General features: G+C 40.4%; 3 protein-coding genes across 8 annotated transcripts; all 3 read right to left on the reverse strand.

Annotated features, from left to right (window-relative positions):
- Nucleotides 1-746: 746 nt before the first annotated feature.
- On the reverse strand, nucleotides 747-8,498 carry si:ch211-12e13.1 (hypothetical protein). 4 transcript variants are annotated; one of them, XM_019264382.2, is made up of 6 exons: nucleotides 8,049-8,498; nucleotides 7,793-7,956; nucleotides 7,406-7,648; nucleotides 6,939-7,148; nucleotides 6,696-6,803; nucleotides 747-1,880 (listed from the first exon to the last, which is right to left on the reverse strand). In XM_019264382.2, the coding sequence occupies exons 1-6, from the start codon at nucleotides 8,291-8,293 to the stop codon at nucleotides 1,846-1,848; spliced, it is 1,005 nt and encodes a 334-aa protein (XP_019119927.2). In that variant the 5' UTR covers nucleotides 8,294-8,498; the 3' UTR covers nucleotides 747-1,845. The 4 variants fall into 4 exon arrangements, with proteins under 4 accessions (XP_019119927.2, XP_027134100.1, XP_027134099.1 ...); XM_027278299.1 differs by having other exon boundaries at nucleotides 747-1,875; nucleotides 8,049-8,497; XM_027278298.1 differs by lacking the exon at nucleotides 747-1,880 and adding an exon at nucleotides 5,076-6,272.
- Nucleotides 8,499-9,683: 1,185 nt separating this feature from the next.
- LOC104924991 (immediate early response 3-interacting protein 1) lies at nucleotides 9,684-10,985 on the reverse strand. Its single transcript, XM_010738496.3, has 3 exons — nucleotides 10,813-10,985; nucleotides 10,391-10,492; nucleotides 9,684-10,008 (listed from the first exon to the last, which is right to left on the reverse strand). Exons 1-3 carry the CDS (start codon nucleotides 10,901-10,903, stop codon nucleotides 9,953-9,955), a joined length of 249 nt encoding a protein of 82 aa, XP_010736798.1. The 5' UTR covers nucleotides 10,904-10,985; the 3' UTR covers nucleotides 9,684-9,952.
- A 2,606-nt stretch (nucleotides 10,986-13,591) lies between these two features.
- On the reverse strand, nucleotides 13,592-22,995 carry LOC104924990 (mothers against decapentaplegic homolog 2). Of its 3 annotated transcripts, none has more exons than XM_010738495.3 (11): nucleotides 22,787-22,995; nucleotides 21,353-21,791; nucleotides 19,945-20,034; nucleotides 19,515-19,708; nucleotides 17,986-18,120; nucleotides 17,660-17,722; nucleotides 17,084-17,137; nucleotides 16,702-16,914; nucleotides 16,309-16,446; nucleotides 15,927-16,071; nucleotides 13,592-15,804 (listed from the first exon to the last, which is right to left on the reverse strand). In XM_010738495.3, the coding sequence occupies exons 2-11, from the start codon at nucleotides 21,586-21,588 to the stop codon at nucleotides 15,681-15,683; spliced, it is 1,392 nt and encodes a 463-aa protein (XP_010736797.1). In that variant the 5' UTR covers nucleotides 21,589-21,791; nucleotides 22,787-22,995; the 3' UTR covers nucleotides 13,592-15,680. The 3 variants fall into 3 exon arrangements, with proteins under 3 accessions (XP_010736797.1, XP_010736795.1, XP_027133551.1); XM_010738493.3 differs by having other exon boundaries at nucleotides 17,648-17,722; nucleotides 22,787-22,994; XM_027277750.1 differs by lacking the exon at nucleotides 22,787-22,995 and adding an exon at nucleotides 22,239-22,725 and having other exon boundaries at nucleotides 17,648-17,722.
- Nucleotides 22,996-23,335: the final 340 nt, after the last annotated feature.

A 23,335-nucleotide genomic window follows, 5' to 3' on the forward strand; every position in this document is an offset into this window, starting at 1 on the left:
CTCATGTGTGCCTCTGTGTGAATGGCAGGATCATTTGTTTTTTCACAAACAGAAAAACAATGAAACACAATCTTTGAAACAACTTCTGTTATTTCAAATAATGTTTTACCTATTTTATGTGACTGGTATTTTCCCAAAGACAGAGAGTCAATCATAGAGACATTTGACTCACTACATATCAGCCACAAACTTCTTTAGCTCTGCTCGTAGCCTGCTGTTGATGATTACAATCCAGTTTGTTTGAGGTGTATTGTTGTAGTGTAATGTTTCAGAAGGTGTGAGTTTTTTTCAGTGTGAGTTTGTGAGTTTGCAGTGGAAAAACTCTTAGTTACATTACCACTGTACAGAATTAACATTTGACAACAATGTTCTTGTCATGTAAAGTAATGGGAATAGTTCCAAGCTAGCTTGCAGCTTGCTAATAACTTAACACTGCTGTCAGTCAGTGAAACCATCATCATCACTTTGTATTTCACTGACTGCATGCTTTGCAACATTGCTCCATAGCACTACTACAGGTCAAAGAGCCCTTATGGTACCTTGAAGGATCCAGTGCAGACTGAATCAAGATTGTTGGGTCTACTCATTGCATAATACCCTGGCAGAATGACACAATTATTCTGCATTCTTATCATTGTTGTATTTTTTGCAGTACAGCTGTGGTTGGTGTTATCCCATGTCCAATGGCTAACACAGAGTGTGTACATAGAGAAAACAACTAGACACAAAATGTGGTAATTGAAGATGTCTTTATTTGTTGTTAGCACCTGATCTTTCTAGACCTTCTGTATAATTATCACAAAGTCTGTAATTTAGATCAAATATTACAAGAACATGCATTTTTTAGTATCAAAATATTATAATAGATTTCACAGATATGTTTGTTAAACTGAGACAAGGGTTATCTTAACGTACATGAGAGCATTACTGTTCTCTGCAAATATAAAATTTTAAATGATTTAACAGAAATGCTATGAATTTGAATGAAAAGAAAAGTTAAATCAGAAATCAAAATGACAAGACTGTAGGCCATATCTGTGCTTCAACAGGAACTTATATAAGCCCAGTGTGTAGCAGTGTTTTGCCAGAGTTATCAGAACCTAGAGTTGTCAAGGACAGCTTCACAGTCCTGATCTTGGAGCTGCTGCAGGGTTCAGAACTATGATCTTCCATGTCCTGCTTGGTCATAAAATAGCACAGAAACGGCAGCATTTCTTTTCATGTGTCTCAACTTCCTCAGGTGAAGGTGCCTCAGGAGCTGGAGATTCCTCCTTACACTCTGACACTGAGCCACTGGATGTGGACATCAGCCTCTCACACACTAAGGCAGCGGCTTTTCCATTCATGACAGACAAGTCTGTCACTGTTTTCTCTCTCAGTGACATGTCTCCATCATCATCATCATCTATCATTGCAAACTCTTTGAGGTAAACCATCTCCACCCTGTGGAGGCTGTGGTCCTCCACTGATTCCTCCATGGTGTGGGCATCCACAAAGGTCAGAGTTGAAGTCTCTGTCATGGTCTCATGTGGGTCTGTGGAGTCGTCCTCTGCTCCTGAATAGGCCTGGCTGCTTGAATCCATCATCCATGCGGAGTTCCTTTGAACAGTCTCATCGTTTATGTTGTACCTCTGGTCCCGGCTGTTAGAGATGACGTCTGGAACAGAGGACATCTTGCCTGTACCATCTCGACTGGTGACCTGGTCTCTTCTGATGTGAGAACCATTTTCTGTGGCATGACCATTCCCAGAATACATTTTAAAAGCCACCTTCTGGTAGTCATGATAGACCTGCACACTGCTACTTCCTGTTGGGGAAGAGAGGGGGATGCTGGCAGTGTCGCCTTTATCTTGCTTCTTCATGTATTTTCCCTCGCTGCACTGAGACAGAACAGAAAACTGGAAGTTAATTATTAAACTTGAAAACAGTAGTCTGAAAAGAGAGATATGTATTTACTAGCTAGTTCAATAACAAAGATTATAAGATATTTTTGAAAGACCAGACAAACCGTGGATTATTATTATTATCAACTTCTTTTTCAGCAATAGGAAATGACTGTCTTTACTGTCATGGCACACTAATTCTCCTTAAACCTGACTCAGTCCTTAATGTGAGATTATTACCATATTCATGTGATCATTAAATCTGAACCTGAAGTGAGATTGATGGGGAAAAAACAAAAGTATTAGACAAATTAGACAGTCAAAAATATATACCTGATGAATGGCACTAGATCAAAAGTTATGGTATCAGTTTTTGCAATTTATCCTCAGGGGAGCGTGAATGTCTGTTTCAGTGTCAAGACATTTCACTCAAAGCCACAAATGTGACCCTCTTAGAGGAACTTGAAGGAAAGTCAAGGGATTGCCAAAGTCAGGAGGATTCACCCTATGGGGACCATGAATATCTACCAATCTTCATGGCCTTTGGACCAAAATGGTAGACTGACCAATCAACTAACATAAAATGTTGTGAACCCTCAGAACAGCTTCAATGCTCTTTGGCCTTCTTCCCACTGGAACTCTAACGGAGGGGTGAACACCATTCATCCAAAGGTTTTATTCAGTCTAACCACTGACAGTATAAAGAATGAACGGCGTATATGTGACGTCACCCACAGGTTTCTAAAGAGAAGCTTTGATGCTCAAAATCTGTGGCTTTGGCTGCCACCATGTTGGCAGTCCTGCTTTATCTAAATATTGGTTACTCCAAAAATTTCCCATAGGTATTCAACTGACTATAAAGGTTACAGCACACGAGTCACATCATTTTCATACTCCATTTATAAACCGTTCACTCAGCCAAGTAGGGAAGCATCTACATTTGTTATCAGGTTTTTACTTTGATTTTCCACCTGTCTAATGTTAGTGCACACATACTATTATGTGAGACAATGTTTCCATGACAATACATGAAAGCATGTTCAGTTGCAGTATTCACATAACACAGCAACTGGAGCACGTAATAAGTAAGTGCAGTGTAGTTGTTCTGTGAACAACAGAAAAAGAGAACAAGCTGTCATTTAGTGTTGACCTCTCTGAATAAATAAATGAAGTCCTTTTAAAAGAAGCAAAAATAACTTCAATTCTCTGAGGATTAACTCTTTGAAGAATCATCATCACATGCACACACACACTCACAGATGCAGGCACACCTTCCGCTTCCTCAGCGATGAATATGCTCACTCAGAGTGACTTCACAGTGTAGATTAGGCAGAATGTCGGGTGTTTAAAAAGGTACGTACTGTAGAGATCTGACATACAGTAGCACAAAAGGCTTATTAGTATTTCTGAAAAAATACACATTTTGTTTTGTGGTACACAATTAAAAAAAAGAAACAACACATCTGACATACAACTTACATTAAGACAAATTATATATTTATACAAATTACAAAGTTAAAAGACTTCAAGAGGAGTGTTTCCACTTTACGTCACATGATAAATGCAATGCACTCCACACAGGAGTTTAACAGACTGACCCTCTTACACTTGACTGACTCGTATGCATGACAGAATCAGGACTCTATAAATGAATAATAACATCAACGTACATGCTGCTCTACTCGGCTCTAGCTCGTGGTGATGTTTGAGCAACAATATTTGATTTAAACACATTCATTGCATTACCACTTTAGTGCACTTGGTTGGTGGCTGTTTTTGTCACAGCAGTGGAGCGCACGGAACTTATATGATTATTTCACCTCACGTTTGTATAGTTACAAACATAATCAGTTGATGATTGTTTCTACAGCACAATTTCTTCAAGATCAGACTTTTTTTGGCAAAAAAAAAAGGCTGTTAAATCAGTGTCACTTCTAACAGCAATACTGTACAGTAGTTACACAACATACCCAGCACTGTCCTACACACTGACGGGACCATCAAACTATACATCAACCACACAAGTTATATAACAACAATAGCTACAGGATCATAAATACAGAAATCTAAATTTTCTCGAAAATCCACTTGAATTCAAATATTTAAATGTAAATGTTTTTACCTTAAGCTTTCAGTGGTTGAACTCTTCCCCAAGATGCTGTAATGAAAATCACATGGCAGAGGAGAGATGACCCAGAGTGTGTCCCTCTGAGCTGTAGTACAGCTAGTGAGACTGACTTCTCCTTCGTCTGGATGTCTATAAACAGACTCTGCACGCACGCCCTCCTCGTCTTATGAACTACAACTGCAGTGTGTGCAGGGAGGCAGGCTGCTCCTCTCATCAAAATCACAGCAGCAGTACTGCTTTGTTTTTATTTGGGCTACTGCTGAACTTGTGTTTTTGCCAAATAGAATGATATTCACATCGGTACAGCTGCATATATTTCCACCTAGATACACTTAGTATATACAGAAGATAAAATCTTGGATTCTTTTCTCTGTTCTCATTGAACGAGAAGGGAAGACAATATGACAAGAAGGTAATATACCAAGAAATACTTTGATACTGAAGGTGTTAAGACAAAGGGTACAGCCAAATACCAAATATACCTCTTGTCAATGGTAAATATGAAGCCAGTTATCTTAACTTAAAGACTGGAACCTGGGGAAAACTTCAGCCTTCGACCTGGCATACCAGCAGCACAATGCTCAGTAATTAACATGTTCCTGATCTCCTTTGATTGATTTATGCAAAACCCTTCATGTAAAATAAGATGTTTTTACAGGCTGCAAGGCTATTAACTTAACAAAGACATAGCATGTTTATTTGTGAGATTTAGACGGGTTGGTTGGTAATTTAGGATTAGCTCTTTGCCCAGTCTTTATGCTAAGATAACTATGTCCTGACTACAGTGTTATACTTAACATACAAACAAGAAAATGGTATAAATCTTCTCACCTAACTTGGCCAAAAGGGAGTGTGTATTTCCCAAAATATCAAACAATTTCTTAAAATCCATTGTTAAAAAATCCCAATCTGACTTTTCCTATCATTTTAAAATAAAGGGAATTCACCAGTGGAGTGTTAATTTTAGATAAATGACTTTAAATCCTTTTCAGAGTGAAAAGTAAATTCAGTTTCCCCTCCTCTTTAAGTAAAGAACCCATATTCCTTTTTGAAATGTTGTAGTGGTGCAGACGTGCGTGAAAAGCCACTTCTCTCAGTCCCATGCACTGAATGTCTTCCAATAAATAATACAAGAAGACAGACTTTACATGAAAGCTGCAAATGGGAATATTGGAGGGATCAAATATTGAAAAGTCTTTGTTCCCTGTAGAGATGATGTCTGCATTAGCCTAGTATAGTCAAGTGGTAGAGGTGGCAGCTGACAAAGTGCTCGTGTAGAGTAGATCTATGAAACCTACAGCACAAAGCCCTGCTGTTCAAACGAATAAGAAATCTGTAAATTCAAACTCTTTCCAGGCTATTTTGATCCTTTCAGGTTTAAAAGAATACCTGATAACAACACAATGATGTAAGTAACATTACTGTGGTATGATTAACTGACAAATGAATGAAGCCATAAGTAGTTTGACATTTTACATGAATATCTTAACTCTAAAAATAGCCTAAGTGTACCCACACATCTAAAGCTTCCTAACTAATAACGTATCTGGTTTGTTTATTATGAACACCATCAGAAATGTTGAACTATTCCTTTTTAATGCTATTAATACACATTTGCTTCTGCTGCTGTTATGACAGGATATATAATGACTGTCACAAAGGAATATTTGATGTATAACTAACTGGTTAAACAAGCAGTAATTTAATGTGTCTAAAATAGCTACAATTATATTTGCATTCATTATGTGTAAAACATATATCATAATTAAATTATCTATAGAGACTAACAGTTTTTATTTAAAAAACGAATGCGTGGCATGAACATTACTACAAACAACTATGTGATTCTTTAACAGTTAAAATGTTTTAATCTGCAATGACAGAGTGATTCAAAGATTTTACAGTTATATCTAACACATATGTTTAGGATTGCATATTGTTTGCATGGTTAGTCCAGTGAGGTAATGAAGGAACCTTTGAAGACACATTTTACATTTTTATGTCACATATTTTATGTGATCTTTTTTTATGTGAGATAAAATAGTAGGGTCTGAAGGAGGGCTGAAGCCTATCCCAGCTAATACAGGGCGAGAGACGGGGTACTTAGATCCGAGCAGAGCCCCAGTTGTGGAGAAACAGCAGTTGGTGGGTCTGATTTATTGACCCAGCTGACCTCTTCTCTTCCTCTTTTCTTTTGCTTTTCAGGTGGTGAAAGAGTTTCTGTCAGAGTCTACAACCGTCTCCTTTTTGTCTCACGCTACCTGTGTCAGCCAATCAACCAGTCATTCATTTAATTATTAGTGCACATGAATGAAAGCATTTGCAGGAGATGCTAAAACAAAAGGCTTGCTTTAGAAGTCTTACACATCTAGAGAAAACTCAAAGCGTAGGCTGAAAACCTCCTGACACACATCTGCACACGGCAAATTTGATTTTACAGTAGAGATTTTTTAGTGTTGTCCAACATAATTACGAGTACTGAAGATGTGAAACACAGACCTTATTTCATGATGATACGAATAAATACTTGAATGTGGATTAGCTGGGACCAACCATGGTCCAACAGAATGCCTACAAACATCAACCTTCTGTTAATCAAGACCCAGAAATCACTCCCATTATGTGAGTTATGTTGCTTCCATGTTGCAGCATATGGAAACTGAGGCCTCGGGGAGAACGCTGACCCCAATTTTTGGTCATCTCCCAAAACTTGATTGTCACTCTGCCTGGAACCAAAAGAGGCTCCATAAACTGGACGGTGATGTTGACGGGAGCTGTGATGACTCCAACCCCTGATGATAAAACAGAGCAATGAAAAGATCTGACAAGTACTAAATATAAATGTTGTCATTAACTGGCTGCAGGTTAATATTTCATCTCATTGTCACATAAACATATGAGTTTGGTCTTCCCACAAAATCTATTACCTTTGTGCTTTTCAATTTCAGCCAAGCAGACGGACAGCATCCAGAGACTCGGCGAGGTCTGTGATCTGCAGCCACAGAGCCTGGCCAGTACAGAGAGGATGTGACAGGGGGAGAAGTCAGAGAAGGCCCACACACACTGCAGGTCGATAGTGCTGGGAACTCTGAACTCTACTTGCTTCACATTTTCTGGCACAGGGTCATCTGGCTGGCCTGTCAGAAGAAGGAAACATGAGCAGAAAGAGTTTGAGTCTGCACCCACGTATGTTATGGCGATCGGGGGGGCCAAATCTCTAAGACAAGTGTCTTATATTATGTTATTATAAATACCTGTTCTTTACTACGATTGTACTGAACTAGGAAGATGCAAAAAGACACATTTAAGTTGCGTTGTGTAGACTGACAATAAAGCAATCTGCTTTCAACAGGCAGCAAACATTCTCAGCAGTAATCTGCATATCGTCGCTCACTCTCGTTTTCTTTCCCTGGTAAACATCTTCTGGCTTTGTGGAGCCTGTTTTTGGACAGCAGTGTCAGGACGCTCTCCCACACTGGGCAACTGGTATGAGATGTGGCAGACAGACCGACGTCCACCTCCATCCCTGTGTCAATTTGCCGGTACTCCACGACTTGAACCCGCAGCATGAACGGGCCTCTTTTCAGTTCATCAACTGGCTGAAGGGTTTTCATACTCTGGCGCACACGAACCAGACCTGCAAAAGTTATTCACAATCACCAACGTTTTACTGTAAGCACACCGATAAGATGTGAGTATCTGTGCAGTAGGGATAAATGTAATGAACTCAACATGTTTGCAGGCTGTTTACAGAGACAAGTTTGCTGATGTCATGTCTGACCTGCTGGGCTGAGCCTGAACTTTTCATCAGTCAGCACCATGAGCAGCAGCCTGCAGCAGAGAAACTCTGGGAAGCACAGCGGGATGTCTCTGTACTCGGTGTCTGGATAATCCCAGCCATAACCTGCAGCACTGCAGAACCTCCTCAGCAGGGACGTCTCCAGCCTTATGGAGACAAACATGCGGATGAACAGCTGTCAACCTTTTCAGTTTCAAAAGCTTCCTCCTTAAAAACTTTAAGGTGGACCGAGGCTCACCTGCAGTTAAGGACCGTGTAAACTACGTCAGAGTTTGCAGCTGCTGTGTAAAGGCAGCCTGTCCTCCGAGTCACAGCTCTGGACAAATATTTGATGTAAAGATACACGAAACTTGGAAGCCTGTCGTTGTTGAGTACATTTGTCTTCAACAGCTTATGAGAGCAGTAAACATAAACATAAACATAAACTAAACTCGCAGAACACACAGCGGCTGAGACAGCCATGTAAGTCTGCGTGTTGCCCATTTTGGCGCCAAATTAATAACTGCAACGCAACACAACGAGTTTACCAAAAGTGCTACATCATTATTCATTTAAGTTAGGAGTTGTTACTGGTGTTCACTTCTTCGTGCTGCGACGACCAGCCGGAGCCTGAACACCATTACCCAGGAATCATTGCGAAACGGACGTGACGTTGTAGTTTTTCTAACTGTCGACTAAAAAAAATTAAAAGACTTAGTGTGTAAAATAAAATAAAAAAGACTTAATTGTAATGTTAGTTAAGTCATGGTAATATTTAAATGCATAATACTTACAGAAATGTGAGCATCTCTTGTGTGTGTGTGTGTGTGGACATCTGGTGATATCAGAGACGGTTTAGAGAAAAGAAGCAGCACTGAAGTCATTTCATCCTGAATCTATTGACTCCAATTGACGTGAACAAATTTTGAGTGATTCTTTCACCACATAGTCACTAGTAAAGTAAGTAAACCCTGGACTCACTTCTCTCAGGCTACATATCTTCTGAACATTCTGATGCTAAAGTGATGTGAACATGAACTTTGTTGGACACAGATCTCTTCTCTCTGTTGGTGCTGAATCATCAGTCTGGGCGAGGAGGTCATGCCCATTTAGGAGACAGGAAGTGTATATTGTTTCAAATCATTGACACAGATTTTGTTATCTTGTGTTACAGAGAATCTTTGGTTAAACAGACTTGAGGCCTTGCAGTCTTGCCTTGCAGACACGACATAATGACGGCGAACACGGCACAGTATGTAGGACTTAGTCCAGAAGTCCACAGGCTGGAAAGTTGTATGACCAGGAAGTAAATCTGCAAAGCTTTTTGGTGTGTGGGCTAAGACCCAGGACGAGCACCAGACTTCAAAGACAATTTGATGCAATGACATCCATCACATGACACACACTGGCCCAAAATGACTTTCCCCCTCAAGCTTACATTGTGAAAGAAGCAGCTGTAAAATAGTGGAAGGATTTTTTGGAGCATCACAACCCCCACAAAATGACCAGCTTCATTTTTTAAGTCATGACCATGAAGTGAACACAATCAGCAAATGCACACCATTTCTATAAAGGCTTATCCCTTTGGTGTCACCATAGTGTGGCTATGTGTAGTGTGGCTACCGTCCTGGCTCGGCCAGCAGAAGTCTATATTGCGCTTGTCCTATGGGCCAAACAATGCCAAACCATCTATGGAAGGTCAGGTATCCAGTTCTATAATAAATTCATTACTTAGCCTAGTAAAACTTGAAAACATTTCTTTTCAAGCACTTTAACGACCATAATTTGCATGTTTTCAATGTGTTATTATTCACAAAGATTTCAGTCAACAGGTTTTTCTATGAAAAGTGTAAAAACATTTGTTTCTCTTATTAAGACTTCAATCAAAAGCAAATTATGTGTTAAGTATTAACCATTTTATTCTATTTTATTTACATTCAAAACATCTGCATTTACTTTTACTGAATTACTGTGCTCTATAAAAACAGGCCTCAACAATTGTGTCATGTGGAAAATCAAATGAAATAACAGAAATATCAGGCTGACAGGAGACATTATACGTGTCAGAGAGATAAAAATGTTTCTGCAGAAGAGTTCCTGAGGTGATGATGGAGATGTTCTCCTGACAGCAGGCTGGTGTGTCCCAACTTCACTTGCTCCTCTTCATCCGAACAGAAGCAGCAGCACAATACATACTGAGTTCACTGCGATCAACGGCACTGCGAGGAAAAGAAGGATTAGATTAGATATACATTATTCATCCCACCACGGGGAAATTAACCTGTTACAGCAGCAGAGAAAAGTGTAGCATACATTACAGAATTAGAAAAAAGTACAAAAAAACACAATAAACAGACAGAAATAAAACAGACAGAAATATCAATAACCTAAACACTAAACACGAAAAACAATCAACCTTCAAAACAGACAAGTACTGAGGATAAAAGTGGCAAGACATATAAAAAGAGTATTGCAATGTAAAGTGACGATAGTGTAAGAAATATTGCAAAGAAAGTGACTATGATACAAATATTATTATTATTATGAGTATGGAGAGGTAGAGGAGAGGTGATCAGAGCCTGTGTCAGAGCAAACACCCACCTCTCATCACCGTCCTCACAGAGCGGACGAGGTTCATCAGCTGCACTTTGATGCCTGGTTCATCACCAAAACCTCCAACACTTTGGTCCACTCCCCATCCGACTACAGACAGACAGTCAGACTCATTGTTAAAATTAAAATAAAACCTATTCTTGTTAGACACATCCTAAAATCTGATTGTTGTGTATCTTTTAATAAAGTTGATTCAAAAAAGGTTGTTTGACTATGTTTCAGCCTCTCTCAGTTCATCAGCTTCTGGCACAGCTATGATAAGAAACCTTTCATCGTAAAATCAAACAAATGTGTTATTATTAAATTATTAAAATTCTTCTAGCTGCCAAGTTACGAGCTAGTTAGCATTAGCTAACCTGTTTGGAAGTAAACATGACGTCTGTTACGCCGCTTTAACTGCGGCCACTTACTTTTACTGAGGAACCTTTCTTCGTGTAACACAGCGACAGCGTTGACACACAGGATAGCCGCTTGAATGAGAGAGTACAAAGTAAAAGCCATGTTGTCTCAGCAGCGGCTAGCCAGCTAGCTCTAAGTTAGCCGACAGTATTTACGTCTGACGTAGCCTACGGTGGCGTAGCAAGGACAAACCTAAGAACCGCGCGTTGATAGGTTGTACTATGTGCAACAGTGGTGAAGGAAGTATTCACATTATAAACGTCAAGAACACTGTTAGTATCATCGGCATGATGTAGTTAAAGTATCAAAAGATGGAAAACTAAAAGCAACTGTAAGGTAGAATAGGCCCTGTCAGGGTTATTTGGTCCTTTGTTCAAAACAAATGTAGCAAAGGTGATAAGAATACTCTCTGGTGTGCCCTCTGAGTAGAGAACAAGTGATGAAGTGCCATCCAGTTGGAAAAGTGTCATCTGAGGTCTCCTTTCAGTGGATAAAATGTGATAGAGTGCGCTTTAGGGTTACCCTCACTCTGCCTGAGTCTGCCACTGATTGGACCATAAACATGCAAACAGTAATTTAATGTTATAGTTGGTTTAACTAATTTATATACTTTTGGATCATTTCATCTATAGTGCTGGTCCTCAAATTGTAAAAGTATTACCAATGGTACACGACTAACCCGTAGAGGTACTTGAAGGAATCTCTGACTACGACAGTGAAATTGAACCAAGATATTGCTAAAATGTAAACGACTGCAATATCTGTCAAAATAGTGGTACTTGGAGAGATGAATATTTTCTGAGGTGGTACATGGTATAAAAAGTTTGATCTATAGCAATAAATCATTAGAAAGTGATCATGTTTTGCATGTAAAATCAAAGTAAAGTAAAACTGTGAAACTAAAAGTACACTGCTCAAAAAAAATGAAAAGAACACTTTGAAAACACTTCAGATCTCAACAGGAAAAGAAATCACGCCAGATATCTTTCCTAATACGGGCTGGGTAATGTGTTAGGAACAAAAGGATGCCACATCATTAATGGAAATGAAAACTATCAACCTACAGAGGGCTGAATTCAAAGACATCCCCAAAATCAAAGCAAAAAAAATGATGTGACAGACTAGTCCATTTTGCCAAAATTTCTTTGTAGCAACTCATAATGGTACTCAATAGTTTGTATGGCCTCCACGTGCTTGTATGCATGCCTGACAACATCTGACAATGGGTCTAGGGATTTAATGGTGATATCTAATAGCAGTCAGGGTTCAGTTGTCTAACCTTCAGAGGTCTGTGTGTCGTTCCAGGGAAATGCCTCCCAAGACCATCACTGACCCACCACCAAACCGGTCATGCTGAATGATGTTGCAGGCAGCATAACGTTCTTCACAGTGTATCCAGACCCATTCATATCTATCACATGTGCTCAGGTTGAACCTGCGCCAGTGGCGGACCTGCCAATTCTGGTGTTCTGTGGCAAATGCCAGTCGAGCTCTATGGTGCCGGGCATTGAGCACAGAGTCCAGTACAGGACATTGGGCCCTCAGGCCACCCTCATGAAGTTTGTTTCTGATTATTTGGTCAGAGACATTCACACCAGTGGCCTCCTGTAGGTCTTTTGTAGGGCTCTGGCAGTGCTCATCCTGTTACTCCTTGCACAAAGGAGCAGATACTGGTCCTACTGATGGGTTAACGACCTTCTACGGCCCTGTCCAGGTCTCCTAGATTAACTGACCATCTCCTGGAATCTCCTCCATGCTCTTGAGACTGTGCTGGGAGACACAGCAAGCCTTCTGGCAATGGCCCATATTGATGTCCCACCGTGGAGGAGTTGGACTACCTGTGCAACCTCTGTAGGGTCCAGGTACCGCACCATGCTACCAGTAGTGACACTGACCCTAGCCAAATGCAAAACTGATGAGAAGTTGGTCAGAAAAGATGAAGAGGGAAAAAATGTCAGCAACCTCCATCTGTAAAACCATTCCTGTTTTGGGGGTCATCTCATTGTTGTCCCTCTCGTGTACCTGTTGTTAATTTCATTAACACCAAAACAGATGAAAATGATATGACAACCCCCCCAGCTACTTACCTGACCAGATCAATATCCCAGAAGTTGAACTGACTTGATGCCATATGCTTACTAATTAAAACGTGTTCCTTTAATTTTTTTGAGCAGCATACAATATTTTACCCTGAAATGTAGTAAAAGTATACAGTACAGTTAAAATGGAAACAATCTAAAACCTCTAAATTACACTCCAGTACAGTTTACAATGAGTAAATGTACTCAGTTACATTTAGTATTTACATACTGTTGAGTAGATTAAGGTGTGAGAAATACATTGTGTTTTATAGGCTAATTGTAGGTTTTTTATGTAAAATCTGAATCAGCAACTATTAACTCTTTGCCTCTGTAATGTAACTAGTAGAATTCTTAAGTACAAAAATAACACAGTCAGAATTTTAAATGTTATACTCAAGTACAGTACGTATGATATGCAATATGATCTCAGTAGTGGTTTCTTTGCAGTAAATTTAAGCCTGATTCAAAAGGTCCAAAATATAAAACATCACATCATTCCATGTGTGTTGTTTCATAATTTTAATGTCTCCAGTGTTCATCTTCAATACAGAAAACAAAAACAATCGAATGAGAAGGTGTGTACTTTCATGCACTGCTTCTAAAGTATAGATATCGTCAGCTACCATTTAACACAAGATGAGGTCTGATGGTTAAAATTTCATTGAATAAAAAAACATCTATAAGAAAGAAACAGACATAACAGACAGAATCATGAGAATAAAAATCTTTATTAGTGTTTTATGAAGTCTGCATAATATGCCACACGCCTGAGAAGCTTATGGTCAGAAAAAAAAGAAACAAACAAAAAAAGAAGGAAAAAAAAAAAAGAACTGCTCTATCAATACCGCCCTCTACTGGTAAAACAACTGCGACATCTACTGTACTGACTGCTTTGCAAAAAAGATTACTGTTAAATACACACACTGTACTACTGTTATGTATATGTACGTCTGGTCCACGTCAGTTTGTGTCATGTATTTTTTCACATTCATATGTTGTTGTTGTTGTAACACGGGACCCTAACACATGGTTCAGTTCCCCAAATCCAAACTTCACTAGGTGCACTTAAAGTACAATCACTAGTGCCATATGGTAAACACATTTACATCAAAAAGAAGGGAGGGGGGGGACATGTTAAACTCGCAACAGCCACGTAATGACAATAATGGCAGAGTTTAAGCTAGTAAATCTTGTTGTACATACTGTATTTTATAGACAGAACAAATACAATACACACATTAACACAGAATGTCCCAGTGTGCAGGCACATTCGCTCTTCTCACATGGAAGAAAAGGCTCTCCCTCCATGTTTCTGTAACATTTGAAAAAGCCAATTATATCTTGTTGACCTTAACCCGCTTGACTAAGCACCAAAAGGCTACAAGAGGTCACGTGTGTTGTTCAAAAAACAAAACAAAACAAAAAGTCAAGAGTCAAGAGATGAACGTATGAATGGCCATTACAAAGTTTTACATGCCTCTGGAATCATTAAATCCATGACAGGAAAGTAGATTTGGGGTGTCAGGCAAATCTGTTGTTTTGTGTACTTTAAATGCACCAGATTTCTTTGGAAAAACAAAAGGATAGAAAGAGGCTACACGTCATGTGGAACCTTTTGGGTCAAACGAAGGAATGATCAATGCCCTCCATGTCACTTTAGAAACAGCTGTGGTCTTGAAAATATTACTTTAATAAAAAGTGAACGACAGAAAATTTTAAGTATATTTATATATAAAAATACATGAGAATACAAAAAAGTAGCAAAACAATGGGGATATAGGCTAAAAACACAATGAATTCATTGAAACCTTCAATTTCTCCTGGTGAGATGTTTAATGCTTCACCTCGGAGAGCCCCAGGACTCCCAGTGTCGTGTCAAAAGAGAGAGAGAGAAAAAAAAAGCTTTTGATAACTGCTGATATTCTCTGGTCCCTGCCCAGTGCACCTTGCATGGCCTGGCTGTTAGCTTCCATAACCAGGCTGTTCAGTGGGGATGTAAATCAACCAAACCAAGGACACGTAGAGTGCCATATAATGACAAAGAAATAAACTACAGCCAGATCGAGCATGCAGTTTGTTTGGGTAGTTTTGAATTACTATTACTATTTGTCCATTACGAAGTGTGTCTTATAACGACACATGTCGAGCGTTACAATGTCAATTCAATCAAATTTCATAAACACATTGTGGCGTTTCCTTCAGAGAAGAAAGGCCACCAAGACCATCGTCTCTTCACTGAGCCTCCTCCCCCTAAAAAAAAAAAGATGGGGCCAAGTTTCCCAGAGAAAAGTAAACTTAGGTTCAGAACAATGGTTGGGGTGGGCTGGAACTAAAAATCAATTTAGCATTCAAACTCGTGTTATTCATACAAGCAATCTTCAATACTGAGAAACTATTCACAGATATTTTTGGTATTTCCCCTACTTCCTGGACTAAAAACCAATATACATTTTATTTGTACCACAAATAGATCTAATATTAAGGATTTGGGGAAAAGCAATTTAACAAGGTGCATCACATAGATGGGTAACAAAGTGCCAAATTCTTTACTGAAAAGTCTGTATGTGTGTGTGTGTGTGTGTGTGTGTGCATCTGTGTGTGAGTGAGTGCATTTGTTCTTTTGTGTGTGTACAGTTAAAAGAGGGATGTGGAACTGGGCCACAAATACTATGAAGAATGTTACAGAAAATTCATTCTGTGGGGTTTCCATTTTTTTTTTTCATGAAAGGACTCACAAGTTTAGAATTTAATGATCATGTAATGGGTTGCGATTTTTTGGGGGCGTTTCCTTTAGCTGTTTAGGACATACTGGAGCAGCGTGCAGAAGGGGAACCCATCTGGGTCAGAACCTTGTCCAGCCACTGCAAGGGACCGTTCAAATGCAGCTCGATCCAGCAAGGAGTGCTTGTGACAGTCTGTCGCCTGGAAACACACACACACACACTTTAATGTCTGGGCTGTGCTGACATAGCCTCTTCACTCCATACCTGAATATTTGGAATTAAAAATGCAGTTGGATTATAGGGTTGATGTGCAGTGCTCACCTGTACTCTGCTCCCCAGCCTTTGACAAAGCTCATGCGGATGGTGCACATCCTGGTGAGCTGGTAGACAGCTTCAAAGCCCTGGTTGACCGACTGAGCCAGCAAGGCTGCAAATTCCTGGTTGTTGAATATTTTTAGATTACAACCTGGAAGGAACAAAAAACAGGCACTCCAGTCACATGATGAACACAATTTAGACTAGAACTACAGATGAGTGGCGGAGAAGTGGATTGTGGCTTGAGACACGCTGTGAAACAAAGCTGTGACTCCTTCGCAACTGAAATGATTCCAGACTGATTACAGCTGCCGTCCGCATCTTCATTTACATGCAAAGAGCTCCATACATTCATCCACAGAAGTCACCTGTATCTTCAGCATCTTACCTGGAGGAATTTTACACACTGTTGCTGGATGCCAGCCATACCGCTGGTTGCAGTTTGGACTCTGGACAAAGATGGCACTATCACTCAGGCACTCAGCAAATACCTCCCCTCCAATGTAGTACAGTCTAACTCCTCTTCCTGTAAAACACAAACAGGCACAATCCAATTGCTCATCAAGTACATGGGAAATGGCTACATTTATATCACGCTTCTTATTCACACACGCAAACACATGCCAATGGCTAGCATGCCAGGCAGCTTGGGATTGAACCTCCAACTGTGTGGACGACCTGCTTCACATTCTGAACAGAGCCAAAGTACAACAAGATATTGGACTTGAATAACTTGTGTTACTGTACGAGACTAAACACACTACCTGAAGCTGCGTCTTACCTATGTGCCTTCGCGTCATCTCCACAGTGGCGTTCCTGTTGACATTAGACAACAGGCCCAGGCAGAAACGCTCCGAGTTTGATGGATCTGTGAATCCGTCCACTGTCAGCGAGGGCTGAGAGGCGTGGAACGTCTCCCCCACGCGCTGGTTCAGCTCATAGTAGGCTATAGAGCACCAGAAGGCTGGCTCCGAGTAAGTCACCGGCTGCAGGTCTACAGAAGAAGAACACGTCTCAGTTTTTAGACACAACACTAATCGTCTAATGTTGCTAATGGAAACATGTCTGTGTACACATACAGTAATATTACTCTAACTAGGTTTAATGTAACAATATGTCTGTTTGTTCTGCATTGTTTCAGGTGGGAAGGATTTGCATCTTACCCATGCTGTGATTGACAGGAGAGAGAGTGCTGGGGGAGAGCTCTGCTGGAGAACCTGATGAAGAAAACATGAAGTCATCGATAGGACAACAGAACATGTGGACCAGATCAAAGATGTATGATCAAAATTATATAGTCTTGGGTGATGTGATGCTACCATAACATAAAACTGATCTACACATACTATAGAATGTGTATTTATACCATGTTTTGGACCAGGCTAGGTTCAGAATCAGACCAGGTCAAAATCAGTATTTGCATCTCATTCAAAATGTTTGATCTATAAAACACAGATAACACATCTGTTCAAGGATAAAGCTTTACAGTGATCTTACTTTATTATCAGGCTCTACTCTAAATATTGTCAACTGTTGTGTTGCTGACTGTTTATCACGTATGAGAAAAAGACTGCTCTGTGCCTAAGATCAGACATGGTGCACGAGAACTTTAAGTCCTGCGTATGAATCCTTTAATTATTCCATGAAAACATGCATTTGACTTTGACCTGGTTGGGGAGTGAGGCAGACTCATGAGGAAAGGAGAAGGAGGTGCTAGTCTAGTGTACCTGTGTCCATACTTTGATTCATCTGTTGATCGCTTGCCTCCCCATCCTCGCTGATGTAGCCTGGTGGAGGCGTTTCTGTTCAAATGAAATGATGCCTTTGTTACTAAAATCACAACTGGTGTAAACAGTGAAGCAAAGGAAATTCAAAGAATCACACATTCCTCTTTTATTAATACAATATCACTGTGAAAAAAAAGACCAAAACTTAGCATATAAAAACTATATATTATGCAATACAGTCTAGAAAGATATCTACATCAGATTTCATTAACACATTATGGAACGCCTCAGCGAGTTACTCAAATAGAGTCACGCCCACCCAGTGCAGATAAACTCACCTGGTATATAGTTGTTTGGAGGTTCGATTCCTGCGGGAAAGTTTGTGTTCTCGGGTATGGAATGAGTGTAGTCATCCAGAGGTGGCAGCTCTGGCAGGATATCTGAGTGTCTTGGCACAAGAACAGGAGGCAGCACTACAGGGTTGGGTAAAAGGGGCAGAAGAGAGCGAGTTAAGACTCCGTTTATCAGTTCATCTGCTTCTCCAAAAGTTGTTGTCAATTCTTTTGTGGACAGTTTAAATGGAAACGAATGAACAAGCACTTCGAAATGAGTCTTATTGCTGTGGAAAAATCTTTGCAACAGCAACAAGACAATGATGAAACACTAGAACTCCCCAGTGGAGCTTAAACTGAAATATTACAATTGATAATGGCTTGTTAAGGCGGGTTTCACTGCAGATTTTAACCCTGGCCACCCCTCAAACTCTTTACGGACCACTTCGACATTTTGGAGAATGCACTTTTATGCTACCCCGGCTGAAGTTAGATGTAAAGATGGACACCACTCTCACATCTGTTTGTTAAATACTATGTTTAATGCTACAGCCAACAGTCAGTTAACTTAGCATAAAGATTGGAAACAGGAGAAAACAGCTAACCTGGCTCTGTCCAATGGTAACAAAATATTTGCCTATGAGCACCTGGAAAGTTCACTGATTACATGTTATATCTGCTGCATATAATCTGTTCACAAACATGTGAACCTTCTGAGGATTATCCACAACCTGAAGATGACCACAAAACTCCAGGTAGTGAACAACACACTAACGTGCTGATAGATTCTGTAGTTTCAGCAGCGCTAAAGAGAATATTCAGTTCAAACAGATCTGTGATGCCGTTTTTGTTCTGTGTCCACTGAGGCAGACTCCATATAAAAACCAGCCTTTAAGATGCTACTCATCATACGCTAACTGAGGGGGCAATCTGGTTGTATGTGCTCTGATTAATGTGGCATGCAGTTAACACACCAGTCATGATTTTGTCTGGTGGATCTAATTCATGTTCCTGTGAAGAGTGGTTCATGTGGATTTAGAAAAGTAACTGATAACTTAGTTGTGTTCTTAGTCCAGACTACTCTGGTATGTAAGCAAAGAAACTTTAAAGCAGAGCTAGAACGAGAAAGTTTAACAGGGTAAGATGGGAACCTTTTCAATTTGATTCAAATACAAGTCTGTCCTCTGTCAAAAAGGAGACAGATGGCTTTGAAATAATGACCGTAAAGAAATGTTCTGAGTGGATGACTGTTAAATCAAACAAAACAAAAGACTTATAAAATATGATTATTTTAACTGAAAGCAAATGAGTGCATTTTTCAAAATAAGGGTGAGGAAGTAGTTTCTGTTTCTTACGTTTGTTACTCTGAGGCCAAAATAGTCCCCATAAATATCGGTACAAAGATTTGGTTGCTTAGTTAACCAAAGGCAACTGTTTCAGCAGAGCTTTGCGAGGGAGAGTTACACAATCAGACACACAAGTACAAAAAGATGTGCATGCTATAGGTAACAAATGTCCAGTGGACTGAGTCTCACCTGGGGTCTCCACCCTCTGGTAGTGGTAGGGGTTGATGCAGACCTCATCCTTTTTTAGGTGGAAGGCATACTCACAGGCCTCGATGGCACGCAGCTCGTGGTGGCTATGGAGGTCTGGCCATCGCCACAAACGGCAGTAGATAACATGGGGAAGCCCCTTCCTGTGGGAGACCTGCAGACGGCCATCCAGTGATCTGGTTGAACACCAAATAAGAGATGGTGGTGAGATGGGTGAAAGATACACAGGGGAGAGGGGGGGATGACACATAATATGGCCAGGTAGGGGAGGGAAATGGAGATGGAAAGGATTGAGCGGTGGCGAGAATGAGAAACAAAGATGTTCTCAATGTCTGTCACCTCCAACATTGTAATGACAACTCTCCTGCATCAAAGTTGTGTGCAACACCATACAATAGTTGAGAATAGTCACCTGGTTTGGTCAGGGTAGCTGTATAGGCCTGATGTATCCCACTGTTCTATCGTATTTGGTGTACTCAGTCCCCATATTTCAGAGCAATTGCTGTGCACAGAGAAAACAACAAAACAAAAACAAAAAACAAAAGATAAACATGGGACATGGCTCATTCAGAAATATCAGTATGGGTAATGTGAACATTAAAAGGCCTCTTTTATTAGAATTTATGGCAAAATAAAGACATCAAAGTCATTTTCAGCTGTGGAAATGAAAGATGGGAACTTCAAATAAGAGAAGCCTTTTTGACAGAATTAACGAGGGGGAAAGAAAAAAAACAAAACTAAAATGGAATCTGCTGACACACAATGGGTGAGACAAAGAGCATTCTTCAACAGTGTGGCATTGTATCAAACACTGAAAATAACTCTGAACTTATCTGGAGATTCAAACAAACACTGAAGACACACAATGGCACCAAAAAAGGGGAGGAAAAAAAAAAAAAAACGGCAGAGCAGACCTTGAAGGGGGGGGGGTGCAATTTTCTTTTCTCTAAACATTCACAAGAGTGTCCAAAAACTGAGAAATAAAAACTTGGAAGAAATGAGGACAAATGAGAGAAGTTGCTTCTGAAGAACAGGACAATAACCTCTACATGGTAAATGCTACAAATACACAACAGGCACTACATTTAAGCTATAGTGGGATCTCATCTACCAAAATTGCAATTGTCTGCTTCATGACAGAGCCGGAAACAAACTTCTGTGCAGTCCACTGGCCACATCGGCTTCATCCTAACATCCTAACAGCTATTTTTACTGCAGGAAACTAGGTATTTAGAGTAGAATCAATCCAAATCAAATGGGCACCTGCCAAAAGCTTCCCCAATCACTATGTACCAACTAACCTAAGTATGGCTGGTGGTTCGTAACCCACCCGCTCTTTTGTGGATATCCGCACCTGGTCCAATTCTCTTATGCAACATTATTTTTATTTACACTGATCCAGCCACTGCATCTCTACAAACATAACGGCGCAGCCTGAACAATTCTCAGGCAATAACAACCAGCCCCGCTATCTATAGTCATACAAACATGTGACGTGGTACTTGGCGGCACATCAGTAAGGAATGACGGTTAACACAGTGTTCCCACTGAACGTGAGTCTGGGCCATCAAGGCCGGCTGGCTGATAAAGAGAACATCATCCCTGACCCTCTGGATGTCTCTCTGCCTGTGACAGCGATACAAACTGTCTAACTGTAAGTACAGATGTAAACAAACACTGATATGATTTTCGTCTCAACTTTAAAAAAGGAGCCATTTAGTTTATTATCGACTATGTCCGGAAAAAAATCAGCATCTGCTAAGCAAATGTCTCTATGCACACACAGCAGCAGCAGTTTGAACAGCAGTCTGGCAGTGTACCTGGGGATGGTGACACACTTGGTGTTGCAGTTCTGTGTGGTGATAGCTTTCTCCAGCTCATCTAGCTGGCCTGTCTTCTTCAGCTTCTTCACTAAGCTCTTCACAGCCTTCTCACACCACTTCTCCTCTTGCCCGTTCTGCTCCCCGCCGCCCGCTCCGCCCGGGCCGCTGGTCGACTTCTTCCAGCCCAGCAGCCTCTTCACCACAGGAGGGGTGAACGGCAAGATAGAGGACATCTTAGCTTGGACAAGCCGAGTCAAGTCTCCGTAAGGACTCAACGCAAGCGCTCTCTCTCTCTCTCACACACACACACAGACAGAGGGGGACCTAGAGCTAGAGTTTTGGGCCCTTGCTCTGACTGTGGGGGCCCCCTCTAGTGACCAGTGAGCCACAGGGTGGAAGCCAGTGCTAGCTGGGTATAGTCAAAAGAGATGGACACCTTGGGAGAAAGTCACACACAAAGTAGAGTGTTAGAAACAAAACATGGTGCAGAAAAATCAATCAAAACAATTAAAAAAACGCCGGTTTTACTCAATGAAACTCTGAATAATGAACAAAACAGAAATGCTGTGTTGGTAGCAGCATTGTTAACGTTATATAGCAGCCTGTTGTGTGAAGTTAAGGATCTGAACAAGCAGAGATGTCCTCTTGACGTTAGCTGCTCGACACCCGAGCTAACTAGCCTGCAAACTTGTAAAGTTAACACTCGGGGTGTGCCTCGTCCTGTCGCAGTCCGTGCACGGAGCCACTCACGACCGGCTACTGATAAACACAATGAATCACACAGTCGGCGTCAGAAAATGAATGTGGACGTTTCACAGCGTTCACCGTGTGTTAGAAACCCATAAAAACAGTCTCTGGCTCGGGAAGGCCGGCTGCTAGCTACCTGGTGTGTGTGTATGTGGGGGGGGGCCTGCTTCAAATCACAACAATAAGTTAACTAGCGTTAGCCTGCTGCGTGTTGAACAGCGAAATACATCCAATAGTCTAAAAACGAGAAGCGAACAACTAAAGTTAACGTGGCCGAGGAGACCAGAGGCAATTCATGGAGAAGTCATCATCTAGCTCGGTCAGCTAACGTTAGCTTCAGTCAGCTAGCTGCCAGCTTGTTATCAAAAATCCTTTTGTTGTGATCCACGAAAAAAGCTCCGGTGCGCAACAGTCAAGCCGTCAGCTTGTCAAATAAACCCAGCGTATCATTAACCTAATGAGATGAAAAAACACTTTATGAAGCTAAACGTTGGAATGTTTTATTTCGACGCAACTATTGGATGTTTGTGACTTTTACTAAAAATAAAGACACGGCACCAAAAAAAATGAGTTAGCATCTTGGACGAACTCTTCCAAACTGAGCTCCCGCTGGCTAACGGACCGACATCTCTCCAACAAAACACACAGCAGGCTGCAAACAGCTCAAAGCATTTCAATAGTTACCCCAGTTTTAAAGTTCAAAGCTCCGCTTTCTGGAGAAAAGGATGCGCACAGCCCTCTAAACACCCTGTTGACATAAAAACTGCCTGGACTGCGTTGCACTGCAGCTAATTGTGACTCGGCTTGTGCGCTCTCCTCCTCAAGCTGCTACAGTGCTACTGAGGCTAGGCTGCTAGTTAGGTAGACCGGAACAACAAAACAAACTTGATGGCTACGTGAAAGCTCTTAAGCCCTCCTATTATGAAACTGATGGGGAGGGAGCAACTAGAGAAATATAATAATAATATAATAATATAATATATAATAATAATAATAATAATAATAAATTGATCGGGAAAAGAGAAATATAAAATAAAAAAACTGATGATAAAAAAGAGAAATAAAAATAAAATGATTGGGAAAAGAGAAAAATAAATAAATAATAAAAATGATGGTAAAAATAGAGAAAATAAATAATACAAAAAAATTGATTTGGGGCGAAAAAAGAAATATAAAATAAAAAACACTGATGATAAAACTATAGAAATAAAAATAAAACTGATTGGGAAAAAA

This window comes from Larimichthys crocea, chromosome III (genome assembly GCF_000972845.2).
Source record: "Larimichthys crocea isolate SSNF chromosome III, L_crocea_2.0, whole genome shotgun sequence".
NCBI lineage: Eukaryota > Metazoa > Chordata > Actinopteri > Sciaenidae > Larimichthys > Larimichthys crocea.

Coding starts and splice junctions, on each gene's coding strand:
- si:ch211-12e13.1 (XM_010738497.3), bottom strand. CDS start 8,293: ATGGGCAACACGCAGACTTACATGGCTGTCTCAGCCGCTGTGTGTTCT. Junction 7,957..8,048: donor TACACGGTCCTTAACTGCAG/GTGAGCCTCGGT, acceptor TGTCTCCATAAG/GCTGGAGACGTCCCTGCTGA. Junction 7,149..7,405: donor ACCAGGGAAAGAAAACGAGA/GTGAGCGACGAT, acceptor TTCTTCTGACAG/GCCAGCCAGATGACCCTGTG.
- LOC104924991 (XM_010738496.3), bottom strand. CDS start 10,903: ATGGCTTTTACTTTGTACTCTCTCATTCAAGCGGCTATCCTGTGTGTC. Junction 10,493..10,812: donor AGAAAGGTTCCTCAGTAAAA/GTAAGTGGCCGC, acceptor GTCTGTCTGTAG/TCGGATGGGGAGTGGACCAA. Junction 10,009..10,390: donor TGTGAGGACGGTGATGAGAG/GTGGGTGTTTGC, acceptor TTTTCCTCGCAG/TGCCGTTGATCGCAGTGAAC.
- LOC104924990 (XM_010738493.3), bottom strand. CDS start 21,588: ATGTCCTCTATCTTGCCGTTCACCCCTCCTGTGGTGAAGAGGCTGCTG. Junction 19,709..19,944: donor AGCTACCCTGACCAAACCAG/GTGACTATTCTC, acceptor GTGTTCAACCAG/ATCACTGGATGGCCGTCTGC. Junction 16,447..16,701: donor GATGACGCGAAGGCACATAG/GTAAGACGCAGC, acceptor TGTGTTTTACAG/GAAGAGGAGTTAGACTGTAC.